The following is a 20640-nucleotide window of genomic DNA, read 5'->3' on the forward strand; positions in this document are numbered from 1 at the left end:
GCATCTTGGTAGAATCAATAGTCTTGTTCCACTCCTCCAATGTTGCCTGAAGAGTCAAACACAATAGGCTAAAATCCTTATGGAAGTTTGTACCTGCCATTAATTCCAGACCCTATAACAGCTACCTGCGTTCCCATTTAGAATTAGATACAAGTATTCGATCAGTCTTTGCATGCTTCATTTTCACCTCTTTTGGTTCCACTTCACCCCCTTCCATTAGAACTGTTAAATTCAAAGTGTTGGATTTGTGACCAAGTGGACAACAAGTCAAAATACCTTTCGGCTAATAAAATAAAATAAGGAAAAGGGGGACATCATTATGATGTCTAGCCCTTGATTTGTGGCTTTTACAAAGGCAAAGAATATGTAGCCGAAAGAGAGAAGAGGAGAGAGAGAAGGCGGGGCCTTTTGTTTATATTAAGGCATTTGGTTATGCCTTTAGAAAAGGGGGAGTTGGGGAACGGCAGATTAGAGAGAAGAAAGAGAAGTGTTGCTGTTATCTATCCTTCCCATTTGTTTGTAATCCCCTTTTGTTAGTAATCACTCAATCAAAGATATTTGTGCTACATTTTGTGGCTTTTGGGAGAGAAGGAATTTGGTATATGTTTTCCATCTTCTCCATTTGTTCTTTGTGAGAGTGAGAGCTATTGGGTGTATGTGGGATTTGGGTTTGAGAGTTAAAACTCTATTTGTAATCTCCATTTTGATATTAGTGGAATTTCCTCGCCGTCTCGGAACTGGACGTAGGCTTACGCCGAACCAGTATAAATCCTTGTGTCATTTGGATTATTTGTCTTATCATATTTTGCCGTTGTTGCTTATTGGTTTCATATTTGACGCTTCCGCACAACAAGTGGTATCAGAGCTCCGGGTTTCGACTTGGAGGCTTTGTACTAATATGTCTATGAAACCTTCGAATATGTCGGTGAAATATGATATTGAAAAATTCAATGGGAGGAATGATTTTAGCCTGTGGCGGGTTAAGATGCGAGCTGTGCTAGTTCAACAAGGGTTGCTTAAGGCGCTACAGGGTGTGGAGGCCTTGCCACAAGATTGGTCTGCTGAAGAAAAAGAAGACACTTTGAATCGAGCACATAGTGCAATTATGTTATCACTATCTGATGAAGTTCTTTGTGAGATGGAAAATGAAACTACTGCAGCTGGTTTGTGGCTTAAGTTGGAGAGTATATACATGACCAAATCCCTCACCAATCGTTTGTATTTGAAGCAACGTTTGTACACTCTCCGTATGACTGAAGGTACACCTATTCAAAACCATCTTGATGAGTTTAATAAGGTTATTATGGATTTGAAAAGTATGGATAATAAAATTGATGATGAGGATCAATCTTTGATTTTGTTGTGTTCTTTACCTCCTTCGTATGCGAATTTTGTTGAAACTTTGTTATATGGGAGAGATTCTATTTGTATGGAGAATGTAAAAGCCGCTTTGAATTCAAGAGAGTTAAAGAACAAAGTATTTGGAAATTTGAATGATTCTCATTCTGAGGCTTTTATAGCAAGATGCAGAGATAGGGAATATGGTTCAGGTAGTAATAAAGGAAATTTGAGATCGAAGTCTAAGACCAGAAACAACACATGCAACTATTGTCGCAAGGAAGGGCATTGGAAAGTTGATTGCCCAAAACTGAAAGATAATGCTGGTGCGAGTGCGAATGTCGTCGATGACGACTTCGACTTTGTTCTATGATGACAGTTGGCTACACCAGATTTGAAATTAAAAAAAAAAAAAAAAAAAAAAGGAATCTGGTGTTGTGGGTACTCTTAAATCTCTTTGCTACATATGAAGATTTAAGAGTTTGTAAGGATTCTTTGTTATGATTTGAGAAAGTTGCTTAGTAGCCTCTATGTATGTTTGTGTTATGTCAGTTGCTCTTCATCGGTGTTTTTATTGTTTTGGATATTGGTATGGTTTTGCTTTTTTTTGGTAAAGTTGAATTCAATGAGGGCCAATTTGTTAAGTTCTGCAAGTTTGGATAGTGAGACACCACACTATTTTGGATACACCACGTGCAATGTGGAACATTTGTGTGGAACCCTCTTGTAGAAGGCAAGTTAAATGCTTTCTAACTTTGTTTGGTCTATGGACATTTGGTTGGATTTGTTTGCCACTGCTATTTGGTCTATTGGTCTCCATCATCTGCAATTAGTTTTCTTGAAGACTCCAGTTGAGGTATGGTTTTGGATCTCCTGCTGATTATTTGAATTTGAAATTTTGGTTGTCCTGTTGGTGCTCATGTGATGATGGTAAACTTGAGTGAAGGGCATATTTTTGTATGTGGTATGTGAGACCTTGTTGCCAAATTTGTAATCAATTTTGACTTGGAGAATGTGCCATGCTATGTGAATGAGTCTATTGGTGCAGTTTAAGACCATGGTGTTTGTGAGCAGGTGGAGTTCGTTGTGTGTCCAACTTTGGTATGGTGTGCTTGATCTTTTGTTGGTGATATTGAAGAATTTCAGTTCTTCGTTTGAATCACCTTTTGTTTTGATCAAGGCACTTATGGTTTGCAAATTTGGAGAAGACGGTAAAGAAATGGTCTACTTTTGTTGGCTTTGGTACAATTTGAGTCGAGGTGGAGATCATTATGAGTACCGAAAGTTTGGGGAATTTGATTTAGTTTCCATTGTCTTTAGTTTGTACTTTGGGTGCTTATGGTGATTATTGATTCGATTCTCTGTGATGCTTTCGGAACTTGGTCAAGGTGGAGATTGTTGGATTTGTGACCAAGTGAACAACAAGCCAAAATACCTTTCGGCTAATAAAATAGAATAAGGAAAAGGGGGACATCATTATGATGTCTAGCCCTTGATTTGTGGCTTTTACAAAGGCAAAGAATATGTAGCCGAAAGAGAGAAGAGGAGAGAGAGAAGGCGGGGCCTTTTGTTTATATTAAGGCATTTGGTTATGCCTTTAGAAAAGGGGGAGTTGGGGAACGGCAGATTAGAGAGAAGAAAGAGAAGTGTTGCTGTTATCTATCCTTCCCATTTGTTTGTAATCCCCTTTTGTTAGTAATCACTCAATCAAAGATATTTGTGCTACATTTTGTGGCTTTTGGGAGAGAAGGAATTTGGTATATGTTTTCCATCTTCTCCATTTGTTCTTTGTGAGAGTGAGAGCTATTAGGTGTATGTGGGATTTGGGTTTGAGAGTTAAAACTCTATTTGTAATCTCCATTTTGATATTAGTGGAATTTCCTCGCCGTCTCGGAACTGGACGTAGGCTTACGCCGGAACTGGACGTAGGCTTACGCCGAACCAGTATAAATCCTTGTGTCATTTGGATTATTTGTCTTATCATATTTTGCCGTTGTTGCTTATTGGTTTCATATTTGACGCTTCCGCACAACACAAAGAGTATCTTGGACCTTTTACTTTTTACACATCTATTTACCTTGAGCCTACACATTAAACCAATCTCAATTCCTTTTTATGACAACTCTAAGTCTAACCCATGAGTTTTGGGCCTTTTTTAAAATAAATTATTCAATCAATAGAAAACTTCTGAGCAACTAAATTATTATATCAACCAAAATAAGGGTTACAATTTTGTTCTTAGAGTCATTTCACTTGTGAGGCGTCCATGTATTGGCTGTTTTCAATGCCTTACCCCAAAGGAAATCAGGTAAGTGAGTCAAATCAGGTAAGTGAGAGGTCATACTTCGAACCATATATGTTGATGCAAATTTCCGCCATCTTCGGCCTTGACAAAAATACACCTGCAAAACAATCAACACTTTTGATCAAATACCAAAAGCTTTACGCGTCCACGATGAATTTTGTGTATTTTTTTGGGGGGGGGGGGGTGTGTTTGGCTAATGGATCTCCAATACCTAAGTTAGTCTCTCTGAAAAGAGGGAGTGTTTAGAGTTTTTTTTTTGTATATAGAAAAGACGTACCATTTTCGGTGGAGAAATGGGGTATTTATAGGGAGAGTGGCCGGCCATTAGGGTTGGATTTGGTGAGAATATTCCCAAGATATTGTGTAAATAATATCTTAGAAACAAAGGTAATTATTCCTAATTAAATATAATTGGGATTACTTACTTGATATGATGTCTTCAATTGGGAGTGTATTAATAATACGATTCAAGGATAATCCTATTATTAAATACCTTTGACTTTTTCCATTGGCAGTGGAGCTTTGAGTAGTCATAGTCTGTAGCTTGTATGTCCTAGGATGCTGAGCTGTGTGTGGGATGCCTGCTTATTTAATAAGGGCAGTCTTGTCTTTTTCAACTGAGAGTCCACATGTCGCCTCCGGGAATTTTGGGATTATTTTTGGCTCCAAAATATCATTGAATGTACGATTTCTGCTTTCAGCTACATCATTCTAAGATGGAGTTCCAGGAATGGTGTATTGAGCCACTATACCTTCTTGTTGCAAGAACAAAGCAAATGGACCCTTGTTCTATCCCTTATCAGTGTATCTACCATAGAATTCACCTCCACGATCGGACCTCACAATCTTAATCCTCTTGTTTAACTGATTTTCAACTTTTGACTTGAAAATTTTAAAACAATTCAATACTTGTGAATTTTCTGAAATCAAATATAAGAAAGTGTATCTTGAGAAATCTAAAAAGAGAACAAATTATGAATTTCCACATATTGTTTTGGTCGGAAATGGACCACATACATCAGTATGTATGATTTTCAAGAGATTACAACTCACTTGTTGTATTAGCTTTATTTGTTGAATTGGTGATTTTGCCTTTAATGCAGTCAATGCATTTCATTGCATCAGTAAAATTTAATTGTGGCAACATGCCATCCTTTGCTAGTCTCATAATTCTTTCCATGGATATATGCCCTAGTTTTTGATGCCAAAGCATGAAAGACTTATCATCAGTAAGCATACGTTTAGGAATTGAATGTTCAACATTGAGACACTCTTGATGGTATGTGTACTGTATTTTCCATAAGTCACCGTAAGGAAATGCATAACCAATAAGATTGTCAAACTGACTTTGAACATAAAACCTAATTTGATTAATATCTACAATAAAAGAAAAACCATCTTTTACAAATTGAATCATAGAAAACAGGTTCCTTCTCATAGAAGGAACATAAAGTACATTACTTAAAGTTAAAACATAGACAATTGACAATCTCAATTTGACGGTACCAACATATTCAACTACAACTTTATTTTCATTTCCAAAGTAAACATTGTAGACCTCTTTACTTGTTCTATTCTGGCTTTGAAATCCCTACAAATTAGGAATTGGTTATATGTATAGAACAACCAGTGTAAAACGACCAAGAGTTTTGTGGTATAAAAACCATATTAGATTCTACTGTGACAAAAACATTAAAGATTTTGACACCGTTCTTGATTAACAAGGCTTTAAAACTAGCACAATCCTCTCTAACATGATCCTCATATTGACAAAAATGATACTTTTTGACACCTGGTTTGTTAAACTTAGGTCCATTACATGTGGAAATTACATATGGTCTAGCAAGCACTGTAGTGAACTTGAACTGCTTCTTTGTTCCAGAAGTAGACCTAGTTTGGGAGTGAGGTGATTAAAAAAAAAGCACCCATGAAAAAAAGCTGTGAGGGTTTTAGGTGTTTGGTAAACTGAAAAAAATGGCTTATTTTGGAAGCTGCTGTGAGAATAAGCTGAAATCAAAGGAAAAAGTTGAAGCTGCTATTTGCAGCTTTGGAAAACTGGCTTTTTTTCAAAGCACACGGAGCTACAGTGCTTCTTTAATGAAAAGACCCACTATTAGACTGCTTTTTTTCTTCCAAAAGTACTTTTACAAAAAAGTTTACCAAACACTCTGCTGATTTATTTCATAGCCGCTTATTCTCACAACAGCTTTTTTTCAAAGCACAGCAATACCAAACCAGCCCGTAGAATCAGTTCTTTTGAATCCAAATGGCTTATTCCCTTTGTAATTGTCATTCCTGGGAACTGAAGTGATCCTACCCTTGCCTTTTCCAACATTCAGAAGATTGGCAAACTCTTATCTATCCGTTTTCGACTTTTTCAGTCTCTTCTCTTCTTGGCAACAAATGGAGATGAGTTCATTTACACTCTAGAATTTCTTTTGAGTGTTATAGCTCACTTTGAACTGCTCATTATCAGTGGAAAGTGAGTAAAGTGCCATATGCACAAGAACCTGATCCGTAATGCCAATGTCCATGGCATTCAATTTGTTGGCAAGATTAACCAGCTTCAACAAGTGTTCTCGAACACTTCCAGAACCATCATGCTTGGTGTTGATCAAGGCTGACAAAAGTACACCAGTTTCAGCTTTGTCCGATCTTTTAAACTTTTCCTCTATTTTGTCCAAATAAGCCTTAGCCAAATCACAGCTAGGAATTCCACCTCCCACATGTTCCTCCACTGAGTTTTGCATTATGAGCAAGGACATTTTATTGGCCTTTTCCCATTTTGTAAAAAACTCTTTCTCTTATGTAGTGCTTTCTTCAGTCAGTGCTGCAGGCTAAGAAACTCTGAATGCAACATTGAATTCCAACATTCCATGATTCATTTCAATCTGCTGTTTCCAAGTTTTGAAGTTGTTGCCATTCAACTTCTCAACATTCACCTAACTCATCATATTGAAACCTGTTAACTCAAAATGATTTTGAAAAAAACTTCATAAATATATGATTAAGAACTTTCTGCAACATGTCTTGTCATTCTTAATTTATGGATCTAGTCACACCTTTAGGCAAGACATAAAACTCAAATGAACCCAGTAAATGGACTTCTTTGGAAGTTCTTTTACTTGTTAATATGTGTAGACCACTATCATTATTATCATTATATAATTCTGAGATGATAATCTAGTCATACACTTTGATTTTACACTAAATTAGTTCCAAAATCTCTTTATCTGTTATGTCTGCAAGTGTGATTACTATAATGTAATCTGCATAATTGTACTTGATTGCAAACCAGATACAACAACAACAACAACAACAAAGCCTTATCCCACTAAGTGGGCTCGGCTGTAAGAATCCTAGAATGCTATTACTCTCGGTTCAGTGTCACATCTTCCGTTAGATATAAGTACTCCAAGTCTTTTTTTAGAGTCTCTTGCCAAGTCTTCCTAGGTCTTCCTCTACCACTTCAGTCTTGAACCTCTTTCTTGTAATTGTATCTTTTAACCGGAGCGTCTGTAGGCCTTTATTTCACATGTCTAAACTACCGTAACCGATTTTCTCACATGTCCAAACCACCTCAATCTCGATTGCAAACCAGATACATTATCAAAATTCAAAATATGTATAGTCAGATATAGTGTGTATAGATACACATTCTTGAATCATAGAGTGCATATCTGTATAATATATGTAAGTTATGAAGACAAACAACATTAAGGTATGAATGCAGCGACCAATATATAACACAAGTTCAATATAAACCATCATTATTGCAGAGTAGAAATATACACATAAGCATATTCATAACTAGGGTTTGAATTGTGTGGCTCTAATACCACATGTAGGATGCCACTCAGTACTATGGTTTGGTGGTATTCATCTTCAATCGGAAGTGAGAGGTCTTATGTTCGAATCTCGTAGATGGCGAATTTGATGCCAAATTAGGTTGCCCATTGTGTGGCTTAGCTGAACTCTCCCCCCCCTGCGTGCGCGTTAGTGTAAAAATATTGATGTGCTCAATTAAAAAAAAAAAAACCCACATGTAGGATTTCTAAAGATCGAAAAACAACCAAACCCTAATGAACCAAAATTATAGCATTAATTACAAGCAATTTGTGTGCATGTTGAGGGTTTCAATAACTAAGAGTAGTCACTTATTGGTATTCGAAGACATAGTTATTAAGAATAATCTTTGTCTTCTCTTCTCTTGGATAATCTTTGTATTCTTGCAAGTGATTGGAATCTCACACCTGAGAAGAGGGACCACCACGACATATATATTGTAACCTATCCTTCCATTAAGGATGTCAGTTACAAGCAGTTTTTCATTCATGTAACTGCCTCTTAATTCAAATAATTAGTTTTTCAAGTTTTCCCTCTCATATTGGCATTTATCTGGTGTGTGCCATTTCAAGTCTTTTGAATACAACCATTATGTTCATATATACAGTTGCACCATAATATGAACTGATGAAGCTCACTTTTTTTTGGAATTTCTTACAAATACAACAAACTATGATCACTATATTCTGAACACTCCTTTGCAATGTTCAATGCAGATTTCTGAAACCCAGCAACTGTTGCGCTTGCTTTCGTTTCACGTATTTACGCGCGCGCTTTCGTAATCCTTGGTGGGGTAATCCATAACCTCTCCATGAAATGCTTCTGGCCCCTTGTGGATTGGGAATTCAGGAATGTTTGGAAAATCATTAAACCGTCCGATGCAGAGGATCACAAAGTTCACAAGATAAGCCTGCTTATGCATACCCGATCAACATGACTTACAAATTGACAGTGTGACAACATAACATAATTAAACTCGAAAGAATGCATAATAAATCTATGCACGTAAAATAAGAAGGCACCTCCGCTGAACGGCTATGTATGTCGTCTACTGCAACTTTCCATTTCCCTCTGGAGCTGAAAGTATTGGATATCAATCTATGAATGATTTTGATTTTATAGAGTCCCGTATTCATATATAAATGGGAGGATGTAATCAAACATTAATTTTTTTCCCTCATGAATTTTTGGTTGCACATTCAACTATTCCCTTGGACTGAATATAGAATATATCATTGTTGGAGCGGAAAATTTTACATATTTTAATTCTCCACCAACAAAGAATCTTGAACATGTTGAGAAGCTTTAGACACCATATTTGCTTGTGATCAATGAGGGCTCCGACACTCAAGTTAGTGTTTGTTTCGGATGCTTGTATAGAACATCTCATACCTCTCTCTCCTTTTTCCCCTAATGGAACTCAAGGGCAGAGCTAGGTTTTTTTTTTCTTGAGTGGGTTAGTTGAAATTAGTACCATGAAATCGTATGTTTATTTTTTAGGAAAACTAACTAAAAGTTCAAAAAAACTTTAGTTTTAATAAAAAATGACAAATAAAGGTATAGTGAATATTACCAGGGAAAGGTAAAAATGTGGTTTTTCGTTAAAAGTGAACAGTACAGGAAGTGTTTCGTTAAAACTCTTTTTTTTTTCTTATGTGAAATTATATAATAATCAATATAAAAGGACAACAATAAAATATAAACAATTCTTGAGATAACTGTAGCTGACAATTTCAAGGACCATGTAAATAATAAGGGGAGTTTTAACTAAACACTCTCGGTACTGTTCACTTTAACGAACAAAGACAATTTTATTTTAAAAAGTCACTCATGGCACTATTCACTTACAACACCTTTTTGTCATTTTGATTAAAACTCAAAGTTTTCAAGCCATTTTCATTAGTTTTCCTAATAATTAACCTACGAAATAAATCAAGAATAAGTAAATAAAGCAATTAAGAACGTACGAAATGTTACATTTATTGGAAAATCGCAACGAAAAGTAACGAATTGTGGAGATAAGGATTTAATTGTGAACTAAAAGAAAAATAATTTTCTTTTCTTGAGTAAGAAGTACATAGGCTAAATCGCATAGAATAAATAGTCTTTTTTCTTTAATGAATAGGATAGAAGGGGGAGGGGAGATTGAACTAATTTATTATTTTTAGCATAAAATGTATAATTTTTATTACCTATCCTCTACTAAATATACATGAAACAATAACTGTATTGGAATTGAGTGGGCTATACAGGCTACATGCATTAACATAAGTCATCATGAGTTTAAAAAAGGATAGTGCTATTCACACACCCTTATTAATTTTTTGTCATTGATCTTCATCAATTCATTCGATCCGAAAGCCAAAAATTGAAAGAGATGTGTGAGAAATAAAAATGGGTGTGTAGATAGCACTACACTTACAAAAAACCTCCCTGGGCTACAACCCACCTTAGCCTTGTGGGTGGCTCCACCCGTGATGGAACTATTATAATTTTATAGGCATTCAAGTCTTGAGCTCCAAGTTCCCTTCTCCTTCTAATTCTCTATATTCCATGAAGTGGGTATTATATTGCTTGATTGTTGCTTCACTCATGTTTGGCATGCTAGTGGCTTGTTTAGTATGTATCCTCTCAACTTCCAAGCACACCAATCTTACATGTTTATCCTTGAGTTGGTTGTACCTCATAATTGCTATTTAAATTGTTTGTCTATATATATATATATATATATATTGACATAAACACACATGAAGTGCAATAATAGTAAACGGCTTGGGTCAAATTTGGACGATTCAATAGATTAAACCGCTAATGTTTCACCTCAAATTTTAAAGTGGCATCTTCATCTTCTTCATGCCCTTCGCATTGTGGTGATTAGCCATACACATGCATGGCCTTGACTTTGATGAATGAAAAATACTTGGCTCGCTGTATGTATAAAATCATAAATTGCTGGTGTGAAAAACATTTTTGATTTTGGAATATGTTACTTTGGCGCGTATTATATATAATTTTGTTGCTCAAGAAGAATTACACTAAAAATGAAATGAAAAATGCTAGAGAAGCTGCATTTTTTACCATATTTGCGTACCACATGATGTGAATGTGTACGGCATGTCAATTAATGAATCTATCTCGTATGATGTTGGTTATGCGCATCATTTACCACATCATATGGTGCAAATTTTTATTTTTATTTTGGCTTTTTGGATCATTCAACAGTTTTACGGCTCAAGAAGAAGAAACCATATATTACATATATATCAGTTGGAAAGGAAGAAGATTTAGTCCATCTCCCATCCAAACATTGAAGCAAACGATAAGAAAGTATATGTTCCTTAAAACAAGCCAGTTGGAATGGAAGAGTTAGTCCATCTCCCATCCAAAACATTGAAGCAAACGATAAGAAATTAATTATGTTGTTTAAAACACACTCTTCCATAATTACTTTCCATTTTAAACACTAATGTAGATTAGTTTTTCTTCTCCTCGAGCTTAATGTGAATGCCATCTCCAAATCCTAACGTTGGATTTCGAACAATCTTTGCCTTTTTGGTCATTGCCCACCTATGAAAACAAAAATTCAAACGATCATTAAGCTATATATGTAAAACGCCATGCAGACACAGTAGTTTTTTTTAATTAATTAAGAGAAGTGATTTCTGTTGGAAACTCAAACCGAGTCTGGTCTAGGCTCAACACGTATTTGACCCGATTGTTTTTTTCGGTCTTAGCACCATGGGATGGTTCGAGAGAAAGAGATAATAGATGTGCCACTGTCAAAGGTTGCCAACAGATAATGTTTATGTCGGAGGCTGCCAAATGATTGTGCACCAAGTTGGACGCTGGTTTGTTTAAGTTCTTATTTGTGCCTCGAGCGAATGAGGACTTAAAATTTAGTATTGCTTCATGTGTGCTTACCTTAAAAGTAAATGAAAGCGAAACTAAACAAGAAACATAATGTAATCCTTTCATGATGAAGTCTATATTGCAAATGTTTACAAAAATAAAATCTAGGCTGATGGGCCAAGCTACATAACTTAAAATGTAAAGAAAGCAGTAAAAGTCTAGCAAGATTTAGGCTATGAAGGGCATATATAATGTCATAGAACTCCACCGAAATCATTGGTGTGTCGGATTGGACTTAGTAAAAAACATGTGCCTCAAAGAGAAAATCAGGGTGGTTGGAATTGCACATAAACCGAATCATACTACAAGGTGGTAGAGCTGTAAAAGTTTTGAATCTCAAAGATCGTAGGCAATGTTTGCTTCAAAAGAAGACTTTGAGATTGTAGCCGAAGAGTTACGAGAGGTTTGTTGAAGAGCAGTTGGGTTGATTGAAAAATAACACCATGTTTCATTTAATCATAATGATTGAATTTGAAGAAGGATTGGAGCTTGAAGGCCTTTGGATCTATTTATAGGCAATGGAAAAGGAGAAACCTCGATCATATCACTGAGCTGGAGCAGGTGTAAATCGACATTTTGGCGCGGATAGTGACTGTAATTCCTAGTAGGTGGTTTTCAGCTATGTCTTGTGGTGGTTCGCACGATTGCAGTAGTGGCATTAACATGTTAGATGACGCGTGCATATGCATTTAAAGAAGTGAGATATTCGACCCTGGTCGTCTACGTGGCAAATATGCTTTGGAGGGATTTCTATGTAGGCCGCAAACATGTTGGAGGAAAGTGAGATGGTCTTCCAAGCCTGGTTTGTGCATCAAAGTTGGTGGACCGAAGTCTCGTGACTTTTTCCTAAATCAAAATGGACATGCTCATAGCGGGCTTCTATTTTATTTATGGCCCAAACAATGCACCTTAAATTTGAGGAGGCCGTGAGTGTAGGGATGGCAACGGGACGGATTGGGTTCGGATGTGTTATCCCCATAACCGAACCCGGTTGTTTTTCCTGTACCCGAAACCGTAAAAAACCCGAACGGGTATTCCCCGTAACCGAACCCGTTGGGTAACGGATTCCCCATTGGGTAATGGTATTTCCATTATGAATGCTCCACCTAATGCCTTGCCCACAATAACTCAATTTCTTATTGTTATTCTCCATGTTGCCCATTTCTTGACCGAGTTGTTCTGCGTCTATCATGCACATGCTTCTTCTGATGGAAACGTTAATGGCGATGCTGCAGAGTTGCTGAGGGAATCGGAAAGTAGTAAGAAACAGAGAGGGAAGAAAAATATAAGATTTGTGGGTGATTCTGGTGAGAAGATTATGAGAGAATGTGAGTGAGTGGGAAATTGGGGCCTTTGGTTATAGTAGTTGTTGTAGTCTCACACACAGAGAGAGAGAGAGAGAGAGAGAGAGAGAGAGAGAGAGAGAGAGAGAGAGAGAGAGAGAGAGAGGAATTCAGGCTTATGTGCGAAAGCTTGGCTGGAAACTAGTTTCTTGGGTTCTTGGCTTTGAGTTCTTCTAGATTTCATAAAACTTGAAAGCATTAAATTTTTTGGAATAAAGATAAAAGACCTTTGAAATCTGCACTGCACTGCACACTCAAGACCTTTGAGTCTCTCAAGGAGTATTAAGGTTGCTGGAGAAAAAAAATTGGATTTCATTCTTTTATAAAAAAATATAAATAATAAATACATATATTTTTTATTAAAGAATGAAAACGGGGCGGTTCGGGTACGAGTTTGGAGTGGATACCCCTATAACCATAACCGAACCCAAGACCGAATAATTAACTCAACGGTTACCCATAACAAAAAAAAACCCAAAATTTGATTCCCGAAACCGAACTGTTCGAATCGGTTACCTGTGGGAATCGGGTTTGACGAATTAAATTGTCATCCCTACATGAGTGAGAGGCATATTTAAATTTGTAGAACAAGTTATCAAAAGTCGTGCAACTTGATTTGATTGCCACTAACTTCTGACATCTTTAATTTTTGGTGGAAATTGATCTCTCCGGATCATTTCCTCTTAATCCATCAAATCAGAGAATCTGTATCGAAGTTATTATAACTTTTAAAGTAAGCTCTTGTTTGTAGCCGTTTGATCAAATTTCAACGGCACATATCTTCTGATTTGGTAGGTTAGAAAGAAAGGATATGGAGAGGATAATCATTTGCTAATCGTGCCAGTGATTTAATCATAACTTCCTTGGGAACGGTTTACATTCGCCTTCTCCTTACCCTAGGTGCCCTGACCTTAGTCATTGGCTCATCGAGTGGAGACGATGTTGCACAGCTTTTGTCCCAGAAATACCTAGGGTCAAAGTTCTTGCACCGAGGAATAGTGAGTGTTGGATGAGGTTGGTAGCTCAACCCTTACCTTGGACTAAACTTTCTGGTTTAAGGATAAGACCCGTGTTGCTAACCAACTTAGTATTCCCTTCGGATAACAGTATTGCCCAAATGGCCTATAAGGCTCCCATTTCGAGTACTTGACCCATTATGGAGTGTCCAAGGCAATACGGAAATCCAGGGCCAACTGATGTTACTAGCATGTTGTAGACCATCACAACTGACTTTGCCTACTCAGTATCTGACGAAATCTCTTCGAATTCAATCATGTCTACCAATGCTCGCTGATTAGACGTGGGGAGCAAACCGATATTGCAAAGACGTATGGGTATTTGTCCAAGATAAAGTTGTAAGTTGACATTTCCAAAATTTGCAATTAACGTTTTGACGACAGATCTCTCAATTGTCCTGATCCTTGCGCTTCGTTTTCCCATTTCAATGATAATTCATCACGAGTGTCTTCTTTGAGCGATTAAAAAGGGAAGTTAACTTCTTCTTTTTTTCTTTGTATCAGAGACAAACGACCTCAAATTTTCCTGAGATATTTCTGTTCTTGATAATTGTTTGGCTGCACATGGTGAATCTTTGTTTAGCTATGTGTGTCAGAATGGTAGGCTGAGAAGAGTGAATCCTAGATTAGGCAGGCTTGTCCAATTGGACGAACGTAATTTTCCCTTTAAAATAGATTGTTGCCACACCTCTCTTCTGGCGATCCAGTATGAGCCTAATGCGCTATGTTGGTGTTGGTGAGCAATCCAGAACCATCCTAACACCTTGCTCAAGGTTCAGGGATTTAGGCTTCGCTGGATTTTTCATGCCTTCACGGCCTAGGTTCCGTCTCTGCCTTCTCCACAGGCTCTGGCCTCCACCTCACTCCCTTGCTTCTCTGTGGTGATGGTAAATTACCATACTCAATGAAGGAGTGAAGTGGGATGGTTGTCAGGCCTTGGTTTGAGCTTCGAAGTTGATGGGTTAAAGTCATGTGACTTTTGCATAAATCATAATGGATAGGCCTCATAGTAGACCTTATTTTTATTTATGGCCCAAACAATTTCCACACAATTTTTCTCTTCCTAGACACCTCGGTTCATTTTTGGCTTGGGGATTAAAGAAATCAAAAGAAAATAACGAGACAAAAAGAAATGGGTTAATCTCTGTTTACTACCCTGAAGTTTCTTGGTTTTCAATATTTGGTACATGAAATTTTTTTCATCCCAGTTTGGTACCTAAAGTCATAATTATGAGACACTTTCATACATCCGTTAAGTTTTCCATCAGAACCTCCGTTAATTGATGACGTGGCACCCACGTAAACAGTGACTGGATGCCACGTGTCATTATGAATCCACGTAAATATTAAAATTTAAAAAAAATTAATTTTTTTTATCCCATCTTCTAACCCTAGCTATCAGGCCCAAAAACTATTTTTTTTAAAAAAATTTCTGGGCTGCTCCTCACCCCCACGATCCCCTTCCTCCCTCCCTTCTCTCCTTTCTCTCCTCTGCACCCACCCTCCCCACCCATTCACCTCTTTTGTCCCCCACTCCCTCTCTCTCCACTCTGTCTTTCTCTGTCTGACCTTTTTGACCAACTGGGTCGGATTCAATTTCAGTTATCGAGCATAAGACAGCTCGATCTTTGGTTCAAGTCGCAGTTCTTGTGAAAATTTCGAAGATTTTGTAGTGTTTCTGGGTTGGTTTTGGGTTGCGGTGGATTTTCTGTGGTTCTGAACCGCTGTTCGACTTTGGTTGGAGTCACATTTTTTTTGTGAACATTTCAGAGATTTTGTAGATTTTTGGGTAGTGTTTGGTTTGCAGATTGGTGGGTTCGAATGGATTTTTGTGGGTTTTGAAATTTCTGGTTCTCTGAGCCATGAGAATCTGAATCTAGAGAGAGTTTGAACTTTGAGGAGATGTGTTTGGTGCTTAATCCTAGCAAGGTGGAGAGTTGGGGTAAAAGTAGCAAATCAAAGGGTAGGAAGAAGAAAGATGAGGCGGTGGAGGAACCTGGGTGTTGGGTTAAGCTCAGGTTTAGGACCTGCATGCCTTCAAGATCCAAAGTTAATAGCTCCATCACTGGAACTAGTGGATCAGGTATAGAGGATTTTTCTTTTGTCTTTTTCCTTCCGTCTTCTTCCTTTCGTTCTTGGTCGTCGAAGGAGCCCAGCTAGGTTGTATTTACAACATGACAAACAATTTTCTCAAATTTTCATTCGCAATAGGTATTTTTCTGGGATCCCTTTGGTCGTCGTCCGCCAAGCTGCGTCGGGTTGTGGGCCGAGTCACCGCTTCCACCGCCGAGATTTGGGTCTTCATCGTCATCACCAAGATTTGGGGATTTTGGAATTAGGGTTTGTTTTGGTTTGGGAAGGGATTGGAAGAAAGAGGGATTTTGGGGTTTGGGTTTGGGTAGAGAAGAATAGAGAAAGGAAGTGGAGGAAAGTTGAGAGCTGGGTTTGTGTGTTTTTCTGATGGGAGGGGAGGTGAAGAGAGTGGGGGTAGAGGGAGAAGGTGTCGGGGAAGAGGAGTGGTGCGCTGGTGGTTACGGAGACTGAAGGAGATGGAGGTTGGGGTGGAAGAAGGGGGTTCTTTTTTCTTTTTCTTTTTTTTTTTTGGTTTTTTTTTTTAATTTCCACGTGGATGACACGTGACGCCTAGTCATTGTCTACATGGACACCACGTCATCAGTTAACGGGAGACTTAACAGCCAGACTAACGGATGTATGAAACTGTCCAAAAATTAACACTTTAGGTATGACTCTGGGACGAAAAAAACTTGATGTATTAAATGTTGAAAACCACGAAACTAGAGGGTAGTAAACTGATATTTACCCAAAAGAAATAGAGTGTGAAAGAAGAAGAAAAGTGTTATGAAAAAATCATTTCCCTAATTGATCTTGAGAAAACGAAATGAAAAGTAAGAAATACGTACTTATATTTGGTGACCAACACATGAAGACAGATGGCCAGGAACGCTTTACTGTACTCTGCTCCTGAACATTGTCTCATTCCTCCACCAAAAGCCTTGAAGTTCTTGGATATAGTATCCGAGTCAAGGTCCTAATTTCCAGCATACATATAGAACAAAGTTAGCTGCCTGAGTTTTTTATTGTGATTCATGCTTCTAAAAATTGAAATTATGCCGAGTAAAATGGGAATCACAATCCCACGCTCGCACCTTCCAACGCCACGGGTTGAACTCGGCGGGTTCCTTGAATATGTTGGGATTTAAGTGAAGTGCAGAGCTAGCAAGTATTAAACTCCAACCTGCTGGAATTGTAAATCCTGCAAAGCATTTGCTTAAACATTTTAGTGAAAAACTTTTTGCGGTTGGGAAAAAAGGCCAATAAGCTGTGTGTATTTGCAAGTACGTACCATTTACAGTAATATCTTTCACAGTTCTACGGAATAAGCCAGGTGCACTATTTATCAGTCTAATAGTTTCGCTGACAACCTATGTTTACAAAAGACCAGCAAGTTATCAGACTTTTGCCGCAGTGGTATTAGTAGTAGAACCACTAACTTGGTAATATAAACAAACTTTTGTTTATTTTATTTTTTGTCAAGTTTATTTTACTTTCTTCAAAAATTTCACCACAGTATAATATTGTGCAAGGTAGAAAGTAACATATGGAGATTGTAGAACTCTTTACCTGAAGGGTAAAATTCATCGATTTGTATTCGTCCCATGTGACTGAGGAATTCGGATCTTTTCTGTTTTTCAGAATTGCTTCATGCTCAGCCTGATGATAAAACATAACCAATGATCATTACTATCTTAAGTACAGGAGATATGAACTCTGAATTGATGATAAAATTAACTTTGTTTACTTACAGTCAGCTCTTGTAAGGCTGAAGGATGTTCTGTGAGTAAAGTAATAGCTAATGCCAATACCGGTGAAATACTCTCGGCGTTGAATATGCCCGCAAACATCAATTGAACAACAAAGTCCTCTGACAAGAACTTCTCTTTATCCATGTCATTGCTGATTTGACCAATAAAATCTTCTCGACGTGTCTCTGATGTAGCGTGTCGTCGCTCCCTTAGCATATCTCTCAGCATGGTTGTCACTGCCTTTTGGCCCTGAATAAATACCAAAAGCACTATGAAGCTTCCTGTAATATCCTGAATGAACCAAATTTTGCTTGCTTGATTTAGTAGTCCATTTTGAATATTACCTGTCTACAATTATAATGTGCTGTACCAGGAATATTCAAGGGAATGCACATAAGACCATCGATGAATCTACGATATTTCTCGGCCAGGTTAACCGGTGATTTCTCAACATCATAACCTACCATGTGCTTTGCAGTAAACTCTAAATACATCTGCAAAGGGAAAAGTGTATACGTGAATTACAATTTTAAGAATAGCAGTCTATCATATTAAAACTAATGGATTAAGCTAGAAGGTGATTAAGTTAAAGGGGACTTTAATTTACAGCTGAGCTAGCATGTTTCACTTCAACAGATGCCTGACTTGACCAGGAACGTAGAATTTGGTTCACATATTCTTCGATTTGAGCAATCAACTTTTCCTTAAGGGTCTCAGCACCAAAATGTTTGGTGAAAATCCGACTTATGTACTTGTGTATGATACCAGCTGCATTCCTCCGCGAGTCACCTTCAAAATCGAAAACCTTGGAAAATGTGTCCAAGTACCATACTTCAACTAGCCTCCCATCTTGTTCAAATATGTAACTGTTAAATTCAGGATCGGTTGAGATGACAACAGATCTACACGCCAAACTAGTCCGAAATATGGGACCATATCTGCAAGGCAGCAAAGGAAAGAACACCCTCTCTATGAAACTAGCTAGGTAGGTAACTAACTTGGGTTATAAGCTAGATTTTTCTTTATCAATCATTATGTTTTATTTCTTTACGAACACAAGTACTTATAGCAATATCCATTTCCAACAAACAAAAGGAGCAATTATATGTATTACCTTCGAACTCTCTTCTTGATGAATGGGAGAAGATCGTGGGAGTAGCTTGGGATGATCAAACTGAGAGTCTCTCCAATGAAAGGCAGGCCCATAGAACCTGGAGGCAGAGCTCCGTTGCATTTCGGATACCTCCATTTGGTAATCCAAGGAGTAATGAATATGACTACCAAAGACACCAAGAAACTCAATCCCACCAAACTCCACATTTTCACTACTATTCTCTTGGTGGTTTATACCTTAAATAACTGTTCGTCCTCCTTCTGTTAATATTACTCCAAGAGACTGAAGAAAGTAAGTACCACAGATGAAAGAGGAAAATATTGGCACGTAATGAGATCCCCTAAATAAGCTACCCCCTACCCTAGGCTTGGCCGTCTACTATGACAACGACGATAATTGAGGCTCGCACTTTCCAATTTAGATTAAAAAAAAAAAAAAACACATTGCGGGTTCAAGTGCAAAGACTTCCTAGTACGTGTTTAAATCAAGTTATCCACTGTCTTATAGTAAAACTTCTATATCCTCAAGGAAAGTTGCATGTATACAAAAGAATTACAGTAGTAGTAGAGCGTGCAAATTTCCAAAATGTAAAAAATGTAAAAAGAGAGACACCTAATCTCTAAAAGCATACAAAAGTTTCATGCCAAGAAGCTGTAAACATGCTTAAGAAGTTACAAGCACTTTTGAGTCAACAAAAAAATGTCCATGTTGACAAGGTATTACGCACTATCCTCTGTGTTTATATATGTATCTGTGATATTGTTTGGGCCGAAAATTACATCATCGGCCCGAGCAATCAAGGCCATTGAGTGAGCATAGCTCCCGATCGTCGGATGGAAAAGTGAAGATAATTTTGTTAAAAAATAATATTATGGTTTTTATCATAATAATTATTCTTTTAATATGAATTATCTTGGCATATTCTTAAGCAGATAAATACGGTGCGAATTATATCCCTAAGCAAGCGGTACAGTTCAAATTGAGTTGGGATTTGTGTGGACGTATGGATTGGATATGCTGCAAGCTAATATTAAAGAAAGGGGATCAGGATGCATGCACGGATGGATTATGAAGAAGCCTAGATAGGCTTAGCTTTTGGTAGTGATGTGATAAGTCTAAGATATAATAGTCATGGATAATGATGGCATAAGGAACATAAGTACGCTGGACCTTTTTCTGTGGTGTTTTGGTGGTCAGATAAGGCATGGCTAATGATGGTTTTTCTTTTATCAAGAAATAAGAAGCCTAGTTGGGCTAGAAATGTGATGTGATAAGCCTAGATGGACTTTTATTAAGTTTGAAAAGTCTTGGAACAAATCTCACGGCTCAGTTTGAAGGATATACCTTGGTTTTTGGCTTTTGACACGGATCAACTTTAGGAATTAGAGTTGCAATTAAACTCTGCAACATTATCTGACCGTGCAAGCCAAGTACTTCAGTCCTATAAATACAGATGCAATGGCAACGGGAAAAGGACCTCCAACTCAACACACAAAACTGCCCTGCGCAAACCCTCTCAACAACTTTGAGATTTTTTTTTATTTTCTTTTTCGCCGACATATCTTCAGTTTGGATAAACAACACTGTTGCCGTAGAATCAGTCGACCATGAAGCACCTTCAGTTTGGATAAACAGTACTGCGATAGGGCCGATTGGTTATCTGTCCAAGTCTCGGTCGAGAAGGATTTTCGAATCCTTATTGGCAGATGTCATCTTATTAGCCTTTTCTGCGAAGTGAGGTGTTACAAGTTATTACATTCGGCACATTGAAAGCCGAATGTGATATTGAACTTCGCAGAACTAGCAGCCTTGTCTTCAGGCTCTAGAACCCGAAGGCCGAGAGTGTTCCTTCCTCGGCCGCAGTCGTGAGATTCAGAAGTCAACAGCGCACCCAACGCAACATCAACAAATTTTACTCCTCGACCGAGCTCGACCGACGAGTTGG

At 37.7% G+C, this 20640-nt stretch overlaps 1 protein-coding gene, 1 long non-coding RNA gene and 1 pseudogene across 2 annotated transcripts; 1 reads left to right on the forward strand and 2 right to left on the reverse strand.

The window, feature by feature from the left end:
• Positions 1-1145: 1145 nt before the first annotated feature.
• LOC126587431 (uncharacterized) lies at positions 1146-3341 on the forward strand. Its single transcript, XR_007611069.1, has 2 exons — positions 1146-2439; positions 2519-3341. It is a non-coding gene; the product is annotated as an uncharacterized LOC126587431 (long non-coding RNA).
• A 1864-nt stretch (positions 3342-5205) lies between these two features.
• On the reverse strand, positions 5206-6177 carry LOC126587430 (uncharacterized; annotated as a pseudogene).
• A 4543-nt stretch (positions 6178-10720) lies between these two features.
• On the reverse strand, positions 10721-19059 carry LOC126587424 (cucurbitadienol 11-hydroxylase-like). Its single transcript, XM_050252494.1, has 9 exons — positions 18696-19059; positions 18189-18519; positions 17926-18075; positions 17582-17830; positions 17400-17489; positions 17122-17200; positions 16925-17031; positions 16679-16806; positions 10721-11056 (listed from the first exon to the last, which is right to left on the reverse strand). Exons 1-9 carry the CDS (start codon positions 18899-18901, stop codon positions 10963-10965), a joined length of 1434 nt encoding a protein of 477 aa, XP_050108451.1. The 5' UTR covers positions 18902-19059; the 3' UTR covers positions 10721-10962.
• Between the last annotated feature and the right edge of the window lie 1581 nt (positions 19060-20640).

This window comes from Malus sylvestris, chromosome 10 (assembly GCF_916048215.2).
Source record: "Malus sylvestris chromosome 10, drMalSylv7.2, whole genome shotgun sequence".
NCBI classification, from domain to species: domain Eukaryota; kingdom Viridiplantae; phylum Streptophyta; class Magnoliopsida; order Rosales; family Rosaceae; genus Malus; species Malus sylvestris.

Coding starts and splice junctions, on each gene's coding strand:
- LOC126587424 (XM_050252494.1), bottom strand. CDS start 18,901: ATGTGGAGTTTGGTGGGATTGAGTTTCTTGGTGTCTTTGGTAGTCATA. Junction 18,076..18,188: donor TGAAACATGCTAGCTCAGCT/GTAAATTAAAGT, acceptor TTCCCTTTGCAG/ATGTATTTAGAGTTTACTGC. Junction 11,057..16,678: donor GTGTTGGTCACCAAATATAA/GTACGTATTTCT, acceptor TTGTTTTCATAG/GTGGGCAATGACCAAAAAGG.